Source organism: Aulonocara stuartgranti (genome assembly GCF_965226115.1).
Source record: "Aulonocara stuartgranti genome assembly, chromosome: 12".
NCBI classification, from domain to species: domain Eukaryota; kingdom Metazoa; phylum Chordata; class Actinopteri; order Cichliformes; family Cichlidae; genus Aulonocara; species Aulonocara stuartgranti.
This window is the reverse complement of record NC_138948.1, coordinates 32,671,427-32,688,575: the sequence shown is the minus strand read 5'-3', so window position 1 is coordinate 32,688,575 and position 17,149 is coordinate 32,671,427. Positions and strand designations below refer to the sequence as shown.

Sequence of the window (17,149 nt, the reverse complement as noted above, 5' to 3'; positions counted from 1 at the left end):
GCGTATCTAGTCTGGCAGTCACAGCGTAACTCCCAGCCACTTAGGGCTGTTGTTATAATTTCTTATTAACTACAGGATGGAGTATCTCATCTCACTGATAATCATTAAAGAACCAGATGAAAGTAATCTGTGGTTTCTCTCTCATGTTGTTTATGCAGTTAATATCTCCAATTTGCAGCTTCTTCCATTTTCCCTCTAACTTATTTTTCATCTGCCTCTTTATAATTCAATAAATTTGACATTCACACACTAAAGCAGGTGAACTTTCAAGCTAAGATGTGCTTCACTTTCATCGTCCAAGCCTCAAACTGGGGCGCCGACACTTTTTTTTTTAAACCGCTCTCACCAATAAATGTAGTTTGAGCTTCAATCTCATGAGAAATTTCATGCAAATTGGCACATAAATAGATGAATTAAAGTTTTTATGCGATCTAGTTTTCTGCTGCTGCACTTTTTGATTGCATTTAACTACGTATGGATGATTTTTAGAAGCTGTAAAATTAGTTATTAGTGAAGAAAGGGTGTGCATATTTATTTTATGCTTTTCTTTTCCAGCTCATACAATACATCCAACCTGATGGATGACCTGAAGAGTTTGTACAGAACAGCTGGCCAGCATGGAAAAGGCATCAGCTTCATCTTTACTGACAACGAAATAAAAGACGAGTCCTTCTTGGAGTACATGAATAATGTGCTGTCATCTGGAGAGGTCAGCAGCACACACAAGGAGAAAAGATTCCAAATAATCCGTATTCATAGTAATGTAATCCTCTACTTAATGTGGGTCACAGTTAAGGCTGTGAGACCAGAACAACAAGAGAATATGCAGTGTGCAGTGTTTGAAAGTTGTATAGTTTTAAATTAAATAATCAATGAGAGGTTAAGGTATCTTTAAAAAGGCATCTGGTTGTTTCTACTTCTTTTATATCATTAATAGACAGTAGTGATCCAGTGCTGTGCATGTGCATGGACTGCATTGGCTCTGTTGTTGTTTTTCAGGTGATATTACAGTATATCCTATGGTTTGTAATCAGGAGTTATAGCTTGGGGAAACAGTTACTTAGATATAAGTTGCATTCTAACTTGTTTTGAGCCACTAGTAGAGTCTTATTTGATAAGCTGCCATGTGATGTTGCTACCATGATATCCATTTCTCTTTGTGGATTTAGCTAAGTGAAGTCAACAAGATATAAGCACATGTTTCACAAGCTATATGGCCGATTTCTAACCCCAAGATATTTTAAAGGTAGTATAAAAGATGGAATTTGGGGAGATGAATCTAATCTTCATCATCTTCTTAAATAGAAATTCATGTATGCTACACTTGACGCAGCCTAATATTGACCATGAACACTACAGCTTGCTCCGTACCAGTCCAACTTAGTGTGTCACTATTAACTTCAACACAGTGTTTGAAAGTAACTGGCATAGCCTGCACTAAACTGTACCAAACTGCCTAGTGCAGTATTTATATGGAACTTTTGAATAATATAAAGGAGAATACTTCAGTTTGTTTTGCAAGATGTTTCACCAAAAACACAAGTCAGCAACTCATCATGTCTGATTTAAAAACTCTAAAATGAATTTTGGGGCAAAATGCGCAGACATAGTTTGTGTGTTTTCTGATATTTGTTGAATTATGTGAAAAGTTACTCGAAATTACCCACCTTTATTTAAAAAAAAAAAAAAGACAAAACAAAACGAGTTACTCTATTTATTCAAACTCCTGTTCTGTAGCACAACAGGCTAAAGTACAGCCTCTAGCTAGCGCTAGTAACTTTAATAATATCAGCACCATAAAGCCATCACAGGGTTAAGAATGAAATATGGAATGTGCTGAGAGCTTAAGCAGAAAATGTAATTATTCTTATTATGTACTGAGCCGTATCATGCCGTCACTGGAAGCGACACCAATGCGCATTCTGTTAAATTTTATTGCTCATTAGCTGAAGGTGCTGAAATGGCCTTTTAGATTATTCTGGGCCACTTCAGTCTCTGTTCATAAGGCATTCAAAATGTTATCCATACCTTTTATTTCCTGTCTTTATTATACAGGTTTACCATAGTTATATATTCTCTAAAATGTTTTTTTCCAAAGCTACTCTTGCTTTTCTAGATGGGTTTGGACAAAGACTGACTGACTTTTCATTGACTTTTCTGCTAAATGGCTAAAATTCCTCAACACTTAATGCAAGTTTTGTGTTCATCCCCTAAAATTATATCATAAAGTCTGAAATGTAAGCCTGCCATAAAACTTTAACTGTTTATAAAACTGTTTACAGAGCTCAGTTAGTGTTGGTGTTGAAAAATATATGGTTCCAAGTTTAAGTAAGAGGTTGGAGTCTCATTGTCTGATAGTCCATCTGAATGACTCATACTGATATTTTATATTAGATAATGTTACTGTAATTGGTCTGTAAGGCACTACAGTACAGAAAGCTACTTGGTGCTTCCTTAAGCAAGTTTTCAATCCATTGGTGTCTTTGTTCTGCAGCTTTTCTTTGCATGCTTTACAAACTTAATGTTTTATATTGCATGCATTTTATATTTATATTTTTGTAATTTGCCTTTGAATTGCTTTATAGTTACTGGAGAGGTGGACTTAGAGGTGGTGTTTATTAGAAAATTGTACAATTTATGAATTCTTTGGCACAACTATAATTGTCTGATTCACATATTATCTTTTTATGAAAGCACTGGCACCAGCTATTTAACAGTCACACATAGTTTTGGAAAACCTACAAACTGTTGTACTCGCTCAGATAGCTGTGTATATTCACTTCAAGTCAGCTTAATTTAGTTTTGTTTAAAAATCATCAGTTTACAACACAAGTCTACTCAAAGTGCTTCAAATTGTGAGGTCAAACCCTTAAAATATTAAAGAGAATCCCAATAGTCCTCAACAAGCAATTACTTGGTGACATTTGGGAGAAAGGACTCTATTTTAACATGAAAAACCTTTGAGGCCTGTGTGAGAAGATAAGGAAAAGAGCAGGATAAAGAAGCATGTTAGAAGACAACATTTTGTTTTAGCACTGCATTCCGCTTTGAGTGCAGTAAACATTTCATGAATGCAATCTTAAGAGAGCACGAGTCGTATCAGTTCAGTGCAATTTTAAAAGTGTATTTTCCTCACCATTATGACCGAGTTGCAGTTATTTTCTCTTTGATATTTGTAATGAAATGAAACTATAATGGACAATCACATACAAGTACACCTCTGTGTACTACAGCATTCTTCATTACATCTGCTGAAAGACTCTTTCTCCACTCCCAGAATTTTGTTTTCATCTTTGTCCTGCCCTTTGATTTTTTTCCCCGCTAGTTCTTATGCACATTTCTTACTGTCTTCTCTCTACTCGATGGTTATATTTTCTCTTCCCTTTCCTTCTCATCTTTTCTCCTCCTCTCCATGTTTGTTTACACAGTTGGGAGGGGTTGTATGAATTTTTGCCACCACAGGATATTTAGACAACTTTCAAAGCCCTTATTTTGAACTCCGTATATTTACATTTTGTTATTCGGGAAGTCACTTAATAAAAGAGGTCAGAAGTCAGATCAATTCATGTGACAAGTATTAAGCTTCCAGTGAGGTTTACCAGCACTCACCAAGCTGAAGCTCTTACACTGTTCGAAGTCAGTGGATATCATTGGATTTGACATTTAACACTATGGGAACACCATGATAAGAGCCATGCAGTTGCTTTTTCCCTGTTAGTTTCCCACTTGTTTTCCCTTCTTTCAATTATTTATTTTCCCATCTTTTTGTCTTCTTTTCTTTACTGTGTGAGAGAAAGTGACAGAGATGAGAAACAAAAAGGAAAAGCAAGCTGTTATCGTGATATTGTTTTTTTGTGAGAGTAACAGATGGTTAGGGACACTTACCACAACACCACATAGTCCCCCATGACACTGTTTCACTTTCTTAAATCTGAGTTACATGTTCTCTCTAATGGAAACTGGGGATTTGGAGAAATGACTCAGCTTAAAACATTTAAACAGTGAATCTCGTATCTTCATCCACTTGGTTAAACTTGTACCCACCCAGCAAGCTGTTTTAAAACTCACCATTTCAAGATTTTTTGCCAGCAGTCACATACATTTAGTTCATCAGCCAACCAATATACACTTCTACTGAAATTGCTAAGGAAAGAGGTTGAGGTAAGAAGAAGTGACAACTATTGTGAAGTGTGAGGAAGAAGAAGATCCAATTAAAATAATGTTAAAAAATGGTCAATAAAACACAGTATTGTGTAGGGAAATACATGAATGTTTCTAACATTCATGTCTTTGGACTGTGGGAGGAAGCCATTGTATTTGAAGAGAACGTCCAAGGTTTGCACCCACAGCCTTCCTGTGAGGTGACAGTGCTAATCACTGCATTTAAAAGCTGCAACTGCTAGATCTCTGTATGGGAAATCTTTGATCAGATCAGATTGAAAAATTACTCTGTAAAAGATTTGGTTGGCACTATTATCGGAGTAGAAATGTTTGAGCTTTAAAATACACAGCAGTACAGGTACATGGATTGTGGCGGGGTGTGGCTTGGGAATGGCTGCAGGGGAGGATGAGACACATCGGAGCTCCATCAGCTCATCAGCTAAAAAACGCTGCGGCCATGAGTTGTAAGAGACGACAGCCGAAATTAAGAAAAGTGTTAAACGAGCGAACTATGGTTAGGTCCGTCAGTATTGTGATATCAGAGACACAACTGCATGTTTCTGCCTTCAGGTGTCCAACTTGTTTGCCCGTGACGAAATAGATGATATCCTCAATGATCTCATCCCTGTCATGAAGCGAGAGTTTCCCCGGCGACCTCCAACCAACGGAAACCTGTACGATTACTTCATGTCACGAGTTCGACATAATCTCCACGTCATTCTGTGCTTTTCCCCTGTTGGGGAGAAGTTCCGGAACCGAGCGTTGAAGTTTCCGGCGCTGATCTCTGGTTGCACCATGGACTGGTTCAGCCGCTGGCCCAAAGATGCACTGGTTGCAGGTATTTTTAACACACAGTTTTATTTTCACAAATGTGACCTGTCTGGTGCTCGCATTTCTTTTCAAAAATGTATGCGGTACATGTTATACTCTGTTTATTTCAAAGTGGATGCTGTTATATGAATACAAGATATCGACTTTCTTTGCGCTCTCTGAGGTTTTTCTTCAGTTAATAATGTCCTGTCTCGTTTCTTCCTGTCCTTCAGTTTCAGAGCACTTCCTGTCTGTTTATGACATAGACTGCTCAGCCCAGGTTAAATGTGAGGTAGTTCAGTGCATGGGCTCCTTCCAGGATGGTGTAGCGGAGAAATGTGTGGACTACTTCCAGAGGTACAGTACATATTAGGGGTGCAACGATACACAAAATTCACGGTTCGGTTCGATACTTTGGTGTCACGGTTTGATATTTTTTCGATACAAAAAAATGTTCATGCCTTTTTAATTTGTCATTTATTAAAATTATAAATATATATTTTAACTCAAAAGTACAGTTTTTAAATTTAACCCTAACCCTTGTGCGTGTTTTTTATTTTGACAGCAAATGCGCACCTGCGGACCACTTATGTGCAGCCCTGGTTATTTAGCTCGTCATATTGCAGCCACAGAAATTCTTTTGTCCATGAAACCATAAAGCTGCACTTTCTTTTTGCCTTATAGTCTCATTTGTCATAACTTCTCCGTTTTGTGGTAAGCTTTTCTTTGGCTGTCACTTCTTCACCCCGACCTGTCTTATTTGGCTCAGCAGAACTGAAATGCTTTTACACACGGACTCACATAAGCTCAGCGATTCTCTGCGCGATCAACCTCTCACATGTTTAAGCTTGCTGCGGGAGATTTCACTTGTCATGTTTGCATAGTAAGCTAACGATTAATAAGACGATGTCAGAGGAATTGGTGCACAAATTATCATCACTCACAGATCAGTGCTGTCGCTCTCTATACACAGTTCGCAAGATTGCAAAGTGAAAGCAAAAAAACAAGCGCAAATTCAAACGCGATTTCAATATGTCACATATTGACAGTGGCTCACCGATGCCAATGACATAATTACCCAGCTACATTTCTGAAAGAATGCAAAAGCATTGACATATATTTTTCCTTCCTACAATAGCCCGACGGGCAGGGTAGCCCGTCTGAAAAAAATCGCTAGCCCCTGGACGTCGGGCTAGCGATATTGCGAGCCCTGTATCTGATTGAGGAATCACTCATCTTTGGAAAAGAGAGTTTATTACAGAGAAATGCCTCTTTCCAAAATAAAAGCTATGCTATCCGCTTCTTCTGGGCTATATTCTCAGCAGCATAAGGAGAATCATGTGCTAACAGCTGTCTAAATAACTCGGCTAAAGTTAGTAGCATGCTTGTTGTTTTTGTCTTTGCACTAGGATGATGTCGGCGTAAATGTGCAGTCATATTCGTTGTGTTCCCACTAGTGCTTTCAGGTTAATCTCGTTAAAATGACCTTAACGCCACAACACGGCAAATCTCCGTTAACGAGCTACCCCTGATAGCCCCGTGCATGGGGCTAGACGGCCAACACGTTAACGAACTAACTGCGCTAACACACTAGCTCCCACCCATGTAATTGAGCATTGCGTGGCACATCCAACATACTGTTTTACTTTAGTCCATGACGCGCTTACCTTCAGGGTCATACGTCACATGAAAACCAAAATAATTCCAAACGCCAGATCTGAATGAGGGTGGGGGAGGTTCAATTTGCCATGTTGCAAGGAGAGCTTAACTTCTGTCTCGCTAGCTTGCCCTGCGCTCTTCCTTCTGACAATGCTGTCTGTGTGGAGCGCTCAGTGGATCTGCGCTCGACAGTGCAGCCTATGCGGAGTAGTCGAACGCAGATTCACTGAGCGCTCCACACAGACAGCATCGTCAGAAGGAAAGTTGATAAAATAAATTACAAATGTTGTATTGTTCGATACATATGCGTACCGAACCGAAAGCACTGTATCGAACGGTTCAATATCGATACGAATATCGTTGCACCCCTAATATATATGTATATATATATATATATATATGTGTGTTTGAAGATTATATGCATATATGTGAAGATTGTTTTATGTGTGTCTGCAACGCATGATGATTGTCATAATATTTAGCATGTTGCAGTATTAATGTAACCCAATTTGTTTGAATTTAGATACCGACGCTCCACCCATGTCACACCCAAGTCTTATTTATCCTTCATTCAAGGCTACAAAACCATCTATAAAGAAAAGAGGTCTGAAGTTCAGACTTTGGCCAACAGGTAAATTGTTCAAAATGAGTTCAACAATGTTGTGCAAATGATAACATATGCAAGTTGTGTTGCCATTTAAGCAAACAGAAACCCAGATAGTAGACAGACAGTACACAGAAGCAACAAGTTTGCTGTAATCATATTTGACTTGATCAACTGTATTCAAAATTTCTCCTCTTCAGGATGAATACTGGTCTCCAAAAGCTGAAGGAGGCATCGGTGTCAGTGGCAGCTCTCAGCAAAGAACTGGAGGTGAAAGAGAAGGAGCTACAGATTGCCAATGACAAGGCTGATATGGTACGTTTGTAGGCAGGGAGGGGATTTTTATTTGTATGTGTGTGGGTTTAAGGTTCAACAAGCATACAGAATGCTTCAGCTGGCTTTTTAGTTGCATTTTTATTAAAACAGCAACACGGTCTATGAACTAATCAACAGAATTGAATGGATACATGCTAGTTTGTATTAGACACTAATATAAAGTTTCATGCATTAATAAGAAAGTGAACACAGAATGAAGAGATGAAGTGTTTATTGTGTCCGTTGCTGGGAATCAGGCTTTCCAGTGATTGTTTGGGGAATATTGTATTGTTGCGTAAAATTACCCTCTTGCAGTGAGAGAAATAAGACAAATAGATGTTTAATGGGACGAATGTGTATTTTTTACAGTCATGCTTCAGCATAAGTGAAGCAGTTTAAGCCGTCTCTTTTTTTCCCTCCATTCGTGAACACTCACTCTTGTTATACAGAGACCTCTATATCAGGTAGAGCCTCTTCAGTGTTACAAATGCTCAGATCTGCCATCTCCCATTGGATTGAGCATTCTGTTTTCTACTTAACCACACTTACGATCTTTTCTCAGCTGAGAAAGTCTCCCAGCTTCAAATCATTTCTCTGTCACTTATAATGTGTGTTTGTTTTCTTGTGCAGGTGTTGAAGGAGGTGACAGTAAAAGCCCAGGCAGCAGAGCGAGTGAAGGTAGAGGTACAAAAGGTGAAGGACAAGGCGCAGGCCATTGTGGACAGCATTTCAGCTGACAAGGCCATCGCTGAGGAGAAACTCGAAGCTGCCCGGCCAGCTCTCGAGGAGGCAGAGGCTGCGCTGCAGGTATGGGATGTTGAAACAGCAATGTTGAATACATGCCTCCAAGGCTTCCCTCCAGACTTAAATTTCTCAGGTAGACATATCTACGTTCAGACGTCTTTTTTGTTTGTTTGTTTGTTTGTTTGTTTTCTTTTAAATCACTCAGAGCCTATAGCCATGCTAGAGATTCACAACATGCTATACGAACCATTTCAGTTTAAATGTTAAACCTGAGTATTTTTTTTTGAGTACCACATTGGCGGTGAGTGTGAGTGTGTGTGTGTGTGTTGGACCGGGGGGTGTATTATAGGATAATTAGTTTTGCAGGTAGTTGATCATAAATCACTTAACGAGACAAATTAAAATGATCTGAAGATTACAAAATGTGCTGGAAAAATGATTGCAATTAATCATTCAACAGCAACGTGACATCGTTGTCTGAACTGGCTTTCATGAGCCAAATGTCACCCTAATGTTAGTGCCAGTGAAAAAAGGCGGGAGATCACCAGAGTCATCAAAGTTCATCTTGTAGACACCACGAGTCTTGTAGCTATTAGATTATTTCACTCATAAGCAGAGTTTTTCCTGTGTCACAGCTTTAGGGGGGTGAATGTAAGCATGTTTGATCCAGTAAAGCAAAGCATATTTGCTTTTGCCTTCATGATCTAACCCTACAATATAACTTGAATATTTAAAAAAGTGAGGGCAGTCTTTTTGTGCTTTAATGTGTGACTTACATTTACCCAATTTAGATTTCTCCTGCTCTTTTACTATGTATTGCTTCAGGGTGCCACTTAAAGCCCTCTGTGACTTAATGTGTGAAGCTGTATGAATGTTTCTGCCTGCAGCTTTACTGTCCTGGTGTGTCTAAACTTAGTATGGTCGTCTGGTGCCTCTAGCTGCATTGTAATTAAAGCTGTCCTCCTGGGTAGATGGTTGCATGCAGAGCTCCTGTGGCAATTCCCTCATTAAAAAAATGTTATCGTGCAACTGCATATAGAAACCTCGGATTTCTAAACAGACAACCCAAGACTCTTCCTAATGTTGCTGGTGTTCTGCAGTATAGCGAGATTAAAGTAAAAGATATTTTCTAACTTATTCAAGAACATCAGTTTTAGTGGCAGAGGAGTTGAAGGAATTCATGTTTCCTTTCTTCAGGCTTTTCATACCACACTGTCACATTAAAATATTCACCGACCGGTTCTGTTTCCTGATTAATTTGGATATTCACCCAGCCTTTAAAAGGACCGAGTTTGTGTGTGTGCAAACTCAAGGTAACGGTACCATTCTATAACATTTCCTTGTCATACAAAAGGAGCTGATTTGCTAATAGTTACAGTGGATTAATGATGACAGTAAAGCATAAAATGGTTTAGTTTTTGTAGTTCTTGCTGAACTGGAGTGATGATTTTATTTTGTAACAATGGGCTTAGTGAGAGATTTTCATAAGAAGCTGTAGGAGAATAGAGGATATAGGCTAGTGAAAGTAGAAGTACATGATAACCCAGACTGTCTGGTGGCTGACACTCTAGTGGGAAATTCAGGCTTGCACTGAGTGGAAATGGAGCAAGGAAGAGAGAACAGAAATGGGAAGTGCAAAACAAGAAAAGATAAGAAGAGAGTAAAGCAGCCGAACAGTTCTCACAGGAACATTTTCTTTACTGGTCTGCTGTCTCTTGTTTTAATCAGTCCCTGGAGGAAATCCTGTGTCACCCTCTCCTGAACTCCTCTCATTCTGCCACAGTTTATACTTACAGTCGTCGTGTTGTTTCCCTCTACACACCTCCTCTGCTTTTATATTCTGAAACTGGAGAATTAGGTATAATCCTCATTAATGTATCTGTCTCTTCTTTGAACACGGTAATGAGAAACAAATGATTTATCCTTTGTTCTCGTCATAGTAACGCGCTGCTCTAATCGTCTCCTAACATGCTCTGCGTTTGTCCAGTTTGCTGGCGTCAAATCCTTACTCGACTTACTTGTCACATGTTTCCAGCTCTCCCATCGGGGTCATGCCATACAGTAAATGACTGTTCTAAATTCTCCCGCTCTCCGTTTGTCCTCTTTGCCCACATAGACAATTAAACCGTCGGATATTGCCACAGTACGGACACTCGGTCGCCCCCCTCACCTCATCATGCGGATCATGGACTGCGTGCTGCTGCTCTTCCAGAGGAAGGTCAACCCTGTGAAAGTTGACCCAGAGAAGAACTGCAACACTCCTTCATGGCAGGAGTCATTAAAACTCATGACTGCTGGAAACTTCCTGGGCAGTCTGCAGGTGCAGTAACATTTATTTAATTTGTATATAGTTAAGACTGAAGTGCTCATATTATCTCAACACATGATTCAGGATTTATGCTTTGTGTTATTTGCCATGTTTAACATGAATGAAAGCTACATTCTACATAATAGAAAGGGCTAAACTTAGACTCTTAAGAGTTTAGTCTCTGCACTTCCATAAAAGTGGTTCATGTCTTATTAAAATATTTATTTGTAAACACCTTTTATTTTAAACATAACCCATTGATGCCCTGATTTAAATAGTTTTTTTTTCATCCTGATGCAATTTTGGTCTCAATTGAGTACATGCTCTATTTTCTGTCTTTGTCCCTTTCAGTATGTATTTTTTCATTTTCTCTGGTTTTGTATAGCTTTGCATTTTCAGCATTTGTCTAAATGCACAGGCTGAAATAAGTCCCAGATTAAACCGCCGCATACTCATTCTGTTTTTTCTGCCTCTTTTCCCCTCCTGAAGCAATTCCCCAAGGACAGCATTAATAGGGAAACTGTGGAGCTCCTGCAGCCTTATTTCGAAATGCCTGACTACAACATCGAAACAGCCAAGAGGGTGTGTGGCAATGTAGCTGGCATAGCATCCTGGACCAAAGCCATGGCTTCCTTCTTTTCCATCAACAAGGAGGTCTTGCCCTTGAAGGTAACAAACATTATTGCAGATCTAGTAGAGTGCTTCCTCAGAAAAGCAGAAAGTGAACTGAATAATCTACTATTCCACTGACTACCAATTGGCATCTGTAAGTTAAACTCACCCTTACAAATATGTATTATGAAACACCTCCTAAAATGTGTAACATTAGGGACACACACACACTTTTTGGACTATTCTCCCAATCTGATGAATATGAAACATTTCATTCTGTAGAAAAACCACAAGCCACAAAAGCACAAAAAGGCACATTTCCACACTGCAGCAGCAATAATTTGCTGATGGTAGAAGTTTGAAGTGCAGCAAAATTCAGAAGTATTTATCCACTGATTATAAACATTGGGTGCATCTCAGATTTTCAAGGCTTACGTTTTTAATCTTGTGATACAAGCCTGAAAATGGATTTCCTCAGACTCCTTGTGCTCAAAGACTGCTTATTTATGCAGCAGGCTGCACTATTTATTCGCTTTATGTCACTGGAATCCCTGTGAATTATTCAATTATTAATTATGAATTATTAAATCCACACACCCAGATCTGATATCTGCAGAAAATATGTGCAAAGTCTTGATTATTACTGCACAGCATCACAAGTTGTGTAAGCTAAAAGCTTACCAGCTGAGCCTTCTCTCACCTTCATGCTTACCCCAGAGATAAAATACAAACATACTAAATCTTTATTTTTGTCATTTTTTTGTGTGTGCCATTTTTGACAACTAAATGGATCAGCAAAATCAGCCACTAAAGGCAAAGTAAAGTGTTTAACAAAAAGAAAAACGGTGTATTGCATCCATGATTGACCTTTAAATCAAACATTTTCTTGATCTGTGGCTGTTTTTGGGGAAAAAGGACTTATGACTTAGTAGAGAATACAGAGCTAACATTTTCAATGTTAGAACGTTTCTAAAGTGTTAATATTCAGCCTTACCTTATTCAGCAGTTAATTCTTCCAAAACAGAAAATTATTTGGTCAAAAAAATATAGAAATTTAGAAAATATGTTTAGAGATAATGTAGTCTAAGCACAATGGAAAAGTGGATATAAAGATGCCAGACAGTGCCAATGACCGCTTTCTAACCAGAAGCAACTGAACTTTACTTCAACTAATCTCTCTTTTACTTATCATTTTTTAAAGGGACAAACTTACTTAACTAGTCACCCTCTAAACTGAGTGTCTCTAGTTGGATGAGTGTGCCGAGCTTGGTCAACGGAAGAGGTTACAGAATCATGAGAAGCACTACACAGAGTTGCTTGCAGAAGCTTGTTAGCTACAAACAATACAAAACTAGCTAACAAGCAACCTTTAGTTCATGCCAATCAGGAAACACAGCATGGCACGTTGTTCACACTGTCCTGAATAGCAAAGTGGCAGCTCTTTTAAAGCGGCTGCTGTGATTAGTGCTGTATTCCAGTTGAACCACTGCACCGGGGCAACTGTCCAGTCATTCGTGAGAGAACGCAGAGCAGGCCAGGAGGCAGGATGAGAGACAAGTCCAGGCACCAATCATTAACAGGGGCTTGCACATGCTAATAAGCATACAAAACAGACAGGGCTAATCACGCCAGATGAAAGAGCGAGGTGACCCATGGCTGTAACATGTGCTTTCACCAACACAAAAGGCAAAATTCTTCTGAAGAATCACCCACTCGGTTAACTACAAGTAAATACAAGCTGCTGTGAATGTCTGATGGGTCATAGTCATTTAAAGGCATTTACAGTGTACATTTATGCTTTTGGAAATGTTGCCTGATGATGACATCTGTTGCTGTCACCCTTGTTAGTTCTCATTCAACACCTCTCTCTTTTCTTAACTGCATTCTATTCTTTTTGCTCTAGCCACCAATTTCTTTTTCCTCCTTTCCACTTTGTTTCCCTAATCCCCCTCCAAACACACTCACACACAGCTACATATATACACATCCCTCGGCACTGTTGTTTTATTTTGACCTTTTGTGGAGCACAGCCTACAAAACAGATTTTCTGGTTTCGAGCCCAGTGGTGTTTTCCCTTTAAGCTGGATACAGAGATACAGTCGAATGGACAGACATGCAGAAAGATGAGACGGGATTTTCTTTTCTTTCTCTACAACCCTAGCTCTATACACAAACTATCTTTTTGCTTACTTCTGTCATCTTCAAACTCTTTCTTTCAGTGTTTATGTCCATTCTTCTAAAATATCTTACTAACCATTTTCAGACATTTCTGCCTCTATTAGATAGCACACTGGTAACTGAGGCCATGGGTTAGAGTTGAACGCTGGCTGCTGCATTTAATCTTTGTGGGTTGCGCATGCTGTGAGATAAACTGGCATCCCACTAACCATTTAACTATTTAATGACTTTTTCTCTGTTTTTTACCTGAAGCTTTTAATGTGCAAAAAACAAAGCAAACAAACAAACCATCACAGCTCTCCCCTCCACACTCTTTCATTGTTTTTCTCTGTTTTTTCTAGGCTAACTTGGCCGTGCAGGAGAATCGTCTGACCATAGCTAATGCGGACCTTCAGAAAGCTCAGGCTGAGCTAGACGCCAAGCAGGCAGAGCTTGATGTGGTACAGGGGGAATATGAGAAAGCAATGATGGAGAAACAGGTCAGCAACTTCATCAAAACACAACTGTAATTTAGTTCAGTACACAAAACCTGTGTGTTGCTCCTGATATAGGAATTTAATACCTTTTATCTTTTATTTGAAAGTGCAACAATTACTATAGGGGATAAACTGTGTTTATTATTTGTTACATGATATTTTTTCCCACGTTCTTCAAGAAAGCAAAATGTTTTTTGAGAATATCAATGTGCCACTGATGTAATAACAATATTATTATAAACTGCAGTATGTACAGTATGACAAATGTACCATAAGATCTGTGACAGCCTGGCTAAAAGGAAAAAAAGGACTGAACCTTAGTTACTGAAGTGACTGAGTAACACCGGTTAATCCTCTGTGGAGGTCTGTGAGAGCATCTGGTCTGTGTTTTCCCATGTTCAGTACACTTTGTGATGTGAAATGTAACATCTTAATGGAACAGCAAGTGAATCAAGACTCCCTGATTAAGAGACCAGGACGGGAACAGGTTATAATGTCATGATTAAGATGCAGAGACTGTTCATCTTCCAGGGCTAAAAGTGAGACTGAAAGGCTCGTTGCAAAGGCATTTGGTGTTGATGATGGACAGGAGTGGCTCCAAGTGAAGACCAAAGTCTCGATGTAAAACAGAAAGCAAGCTTTATTAGGAATGCAGTCGAAGTCCATAACTAAACAATAAAAGGCAAAAAACAGAAAAAGAACTGGAAATCTAGATGGCTCTCTGGATGAAGACTGGGAACACTAGGCTCATGGGAAGGAAACAGACATGCTTAAAAATATCATAGCTCAGTCATTAAGATACTGATGATCTAAACAGAATCTGATGGACTGTAATCAAGTGTTTAATTCAATTATGTTTAAAAGGCAAGTTAGATTTGCAGCATAATTTACCATGGTGATATAACTCGGTAAGAAGTAAACCACCTTCATAATACAAAAAACTCAGGGTTAGCCCTGAAAGTACCAGGATAAGATGAAATTCTGCTTCATAGCACAGGCCACATGCCTTTTTCAATATTTCCCCTTTATAAAGTGGTAAAATATATTTTTTTAAAAATGAGTCCTGGAAAGCAAAAGAAGACAGATAAAGTGAAGATAACATTAACAACAATAGCTTGGGGCAATACAAGCTTCCCAGGACGTGTTAATCTGTCTGCATTTGTATGCTTTGTTTGTAATCACAGATTTAACACCCAGCATTTTCTTTATTTTGCCCAAGTCACTGTGTTCCTGACACATCACACTACTTCTTCTCTCCTGTGACCTGTTGGAACAGCACCACCTCTCCTTTATAGTCCTCTTGATTTACAGAAGAAGCCCTCGGTTTTTCTCTCCTGCTTAACAAAGCACACACTTCAGCAGTGTGGAAGGGCACTGTGTCCCTCTCTGTCAAGCAAAAAAACCTAAAGTGTGGCTTGCGCATGCAGTGAGGGGCAGTTCGCTGGTGAGCAGCTGAGGGAAGAGGCAAATATTCTTAGATTCATGCGTACTAAGTTAGATAATGATGATGGGTATGTAATTCTGATGAACAGAGATGAGCTTTTAGGGGTTTAATCCACGAATGTGCAGATGGTGGAATAAGACTTGGATAGAGGCAGACACACTTGGACAGACACACAAGGCTAAATAGACACATCAACCTACTGACCTGTTTGCGGGCCCCTTTCCCATCAGACGCTGCTGGAGGATGCTGAGCGCTGCAGACACAAGATGCAGACAGCGTCCAGTCTCATCAGCGGTCTCGCTGGCGAGAAGGAGAGATGGACGGAACAGAGCAAAGAGTTTGCTGTCCAAACCAAACGGCTCGTGGGTGGGTTTCACAGCAGGTTTCAAAAACATAGAGTTAGCCTCTGCAACATAATAACAAATATCTATCATAATAATATGAAGTTCTTTGTGTGATATGGGAAATGTTCTGTGGATAAATAATGTGCAGTGAAGTGAAAAATCTCTGTCTGATGATGCAGTTATACTTGGAGTTATAACCTTAATCTGTCATGTCGTTATTGTATGCTAATGTTTTTAATTTATCAGCGGGATGGTCGTGATGCTACTGTTTGACATGGAATTTCTTGCACTTTTAAAATTACCCCACTAATATTTAGGCATGTTCTCATTTCAGTGCATAGGCAGTGCCACATCTGATTAATATGTAACTGATACACTGATGTGTACTGATAAGTATGTACACAATAGAAAAGAAAATACAAGGGTTTCTGTAAAGCTATCATTCACATCAAAACAGCCTGAAGGTTTGTTAAAATTGCCATCTGTTTCTGCTGTTTGTTATTCTTTTCTTTAACCATATTTATTGTTTATTTCAAGGAGTAGACAGGTTTTAAACCTCATGACAGAAACTATGCAGAATTTGAACATATTGACACTGTAGCAGTTCACTGAATATGATATGGAGTGCTCCTCACTGTGGGGATAAAACCCAGCAATGGCAACTGGCAGAACCAGAACAGCCACAGTCTGGTGCACGCACGCAGCTTCACCATCTGTCAGCTCCGGCCTGATAAACAACAAATTACAATTCTGATGACTTTTTCTGTGTTTTTGAAGATTGGGTTTACATTTTTACATTTGTTATGTATTTTGGGAGTTTAAAATTGAATTTTTTGCATTGGATCCTCCAGTTATACTTGCAGGTGTCTATATCTGTAATTGTTCATGTTCATATTATTCAGGAGGTGCATCCTTGGATCTGAAGGCTTGCCCCCAGAAACCAGCTAAATGGATCCTTGACATGACCTGGCTAAATCTTGTAGAGCTCAGCAAACTTTGGCAGTTCGCTGATATACTGGATCAGGTACAACATACACTTGATCAATTTAGACATGCCTTGACAGCTGTATGATAGTGTCCTTTAGCCTACAGAAAATCTACCCACTTGGACTTTTATCTTTTAAGTCTTCAGATAGCAGTTCTAATCTATCACATACACACCTGCACACTCACACACTCACATACACAGCAGTTGTCTCAAGGTGCTTATTAAATACTTTTCACAGCTCTTCTTTGCTCTAGTAAGCATGTCAATATCAGTCTCATCATGGCTCACTTCATTTCCCTCTTGTACATAGACACACACTCATCATGATGGACTGTCACTCACACTTAAATACACACACCCTTGTGGATGAATGACAGCACTGTGGTCCCCGTGGAGTCAAAACTCAGTGCTCTGTGAAATGAGCTTAGTTGGAGAAACTTCCAGTCAAATACTTTTGGCTGAGCGTGTGTGTGCGTGTGTGTGTGTGTGTGTGTGTGTGTGTGTGT

General features: G+C 39.3%; 2 protein-coding genes across 2 annotated transcripts in view; one reads left to right on the top strand and one right to left on the bottom strand.

Annotated features, from left to right (window-relative positions):
• The window catches only part of LOC309718791 (dynein axonemal heavy chain 5-like), a gene marked incomplete at its 5' end in the record, with an annotated part of 128,249 nt that overhangs the window by 12,297 nt on the left and 98,803 nt on the right, over positions 1 to 17,149 (bottom strand).
• On the top strand, positions 4,559 to 15,964 carry LOC309718794 (dynein axonemal heavy chain 5-like). Its single transcript, XM_082554361.1, has 9 exons — positions 4,559 to 4,999; positions 5,205 to 5,328; positions 7,154 to 7,261; positions 7,435 to 7,549; positions 8,180 to 8,356; positions 10,410 to 10,613; positions 11,091 to 11,270; positions 13,733 to 13,870; positions 15,542 to 15,964. The coding sequence occupies exons 1-9, from the start codon at positions 4,792 to 4,794 to the stop codon at positions 15,767 to 15,769; spliced, it is 1,482 nt and encodes a 493-aa protein (XP_082410487.1). The 5' UTR covers positions 4,559 to 4,791; the 3' UTR covers positions 15,770 to 15,964.

Bases quoted from the DNA above. Each gene is read 5' to 3' on its own strand.
- LOC309718794 (XM_082554361.1), top strand. From the start codon at position 4,792: ATGAAGCGAGAGTTTCCCCGGCGACCTCCAACCAACGGAAACCTGTAC. The intron at 7,262-7,434 runs GTAAATTGTTCA...TCTCCTCTTCAG, and splicing joins GTTCAGACTTTGGCCAACAG to GATGAATACTGGTCTCCAAA. The intron at 8,357-10,409 runs GTATGGGATGTT...TTGCCCACATAG, and splicing joins AGGCAGAGGCTGCGCTGCAG to ACAATTAAACCGTCGGATAT.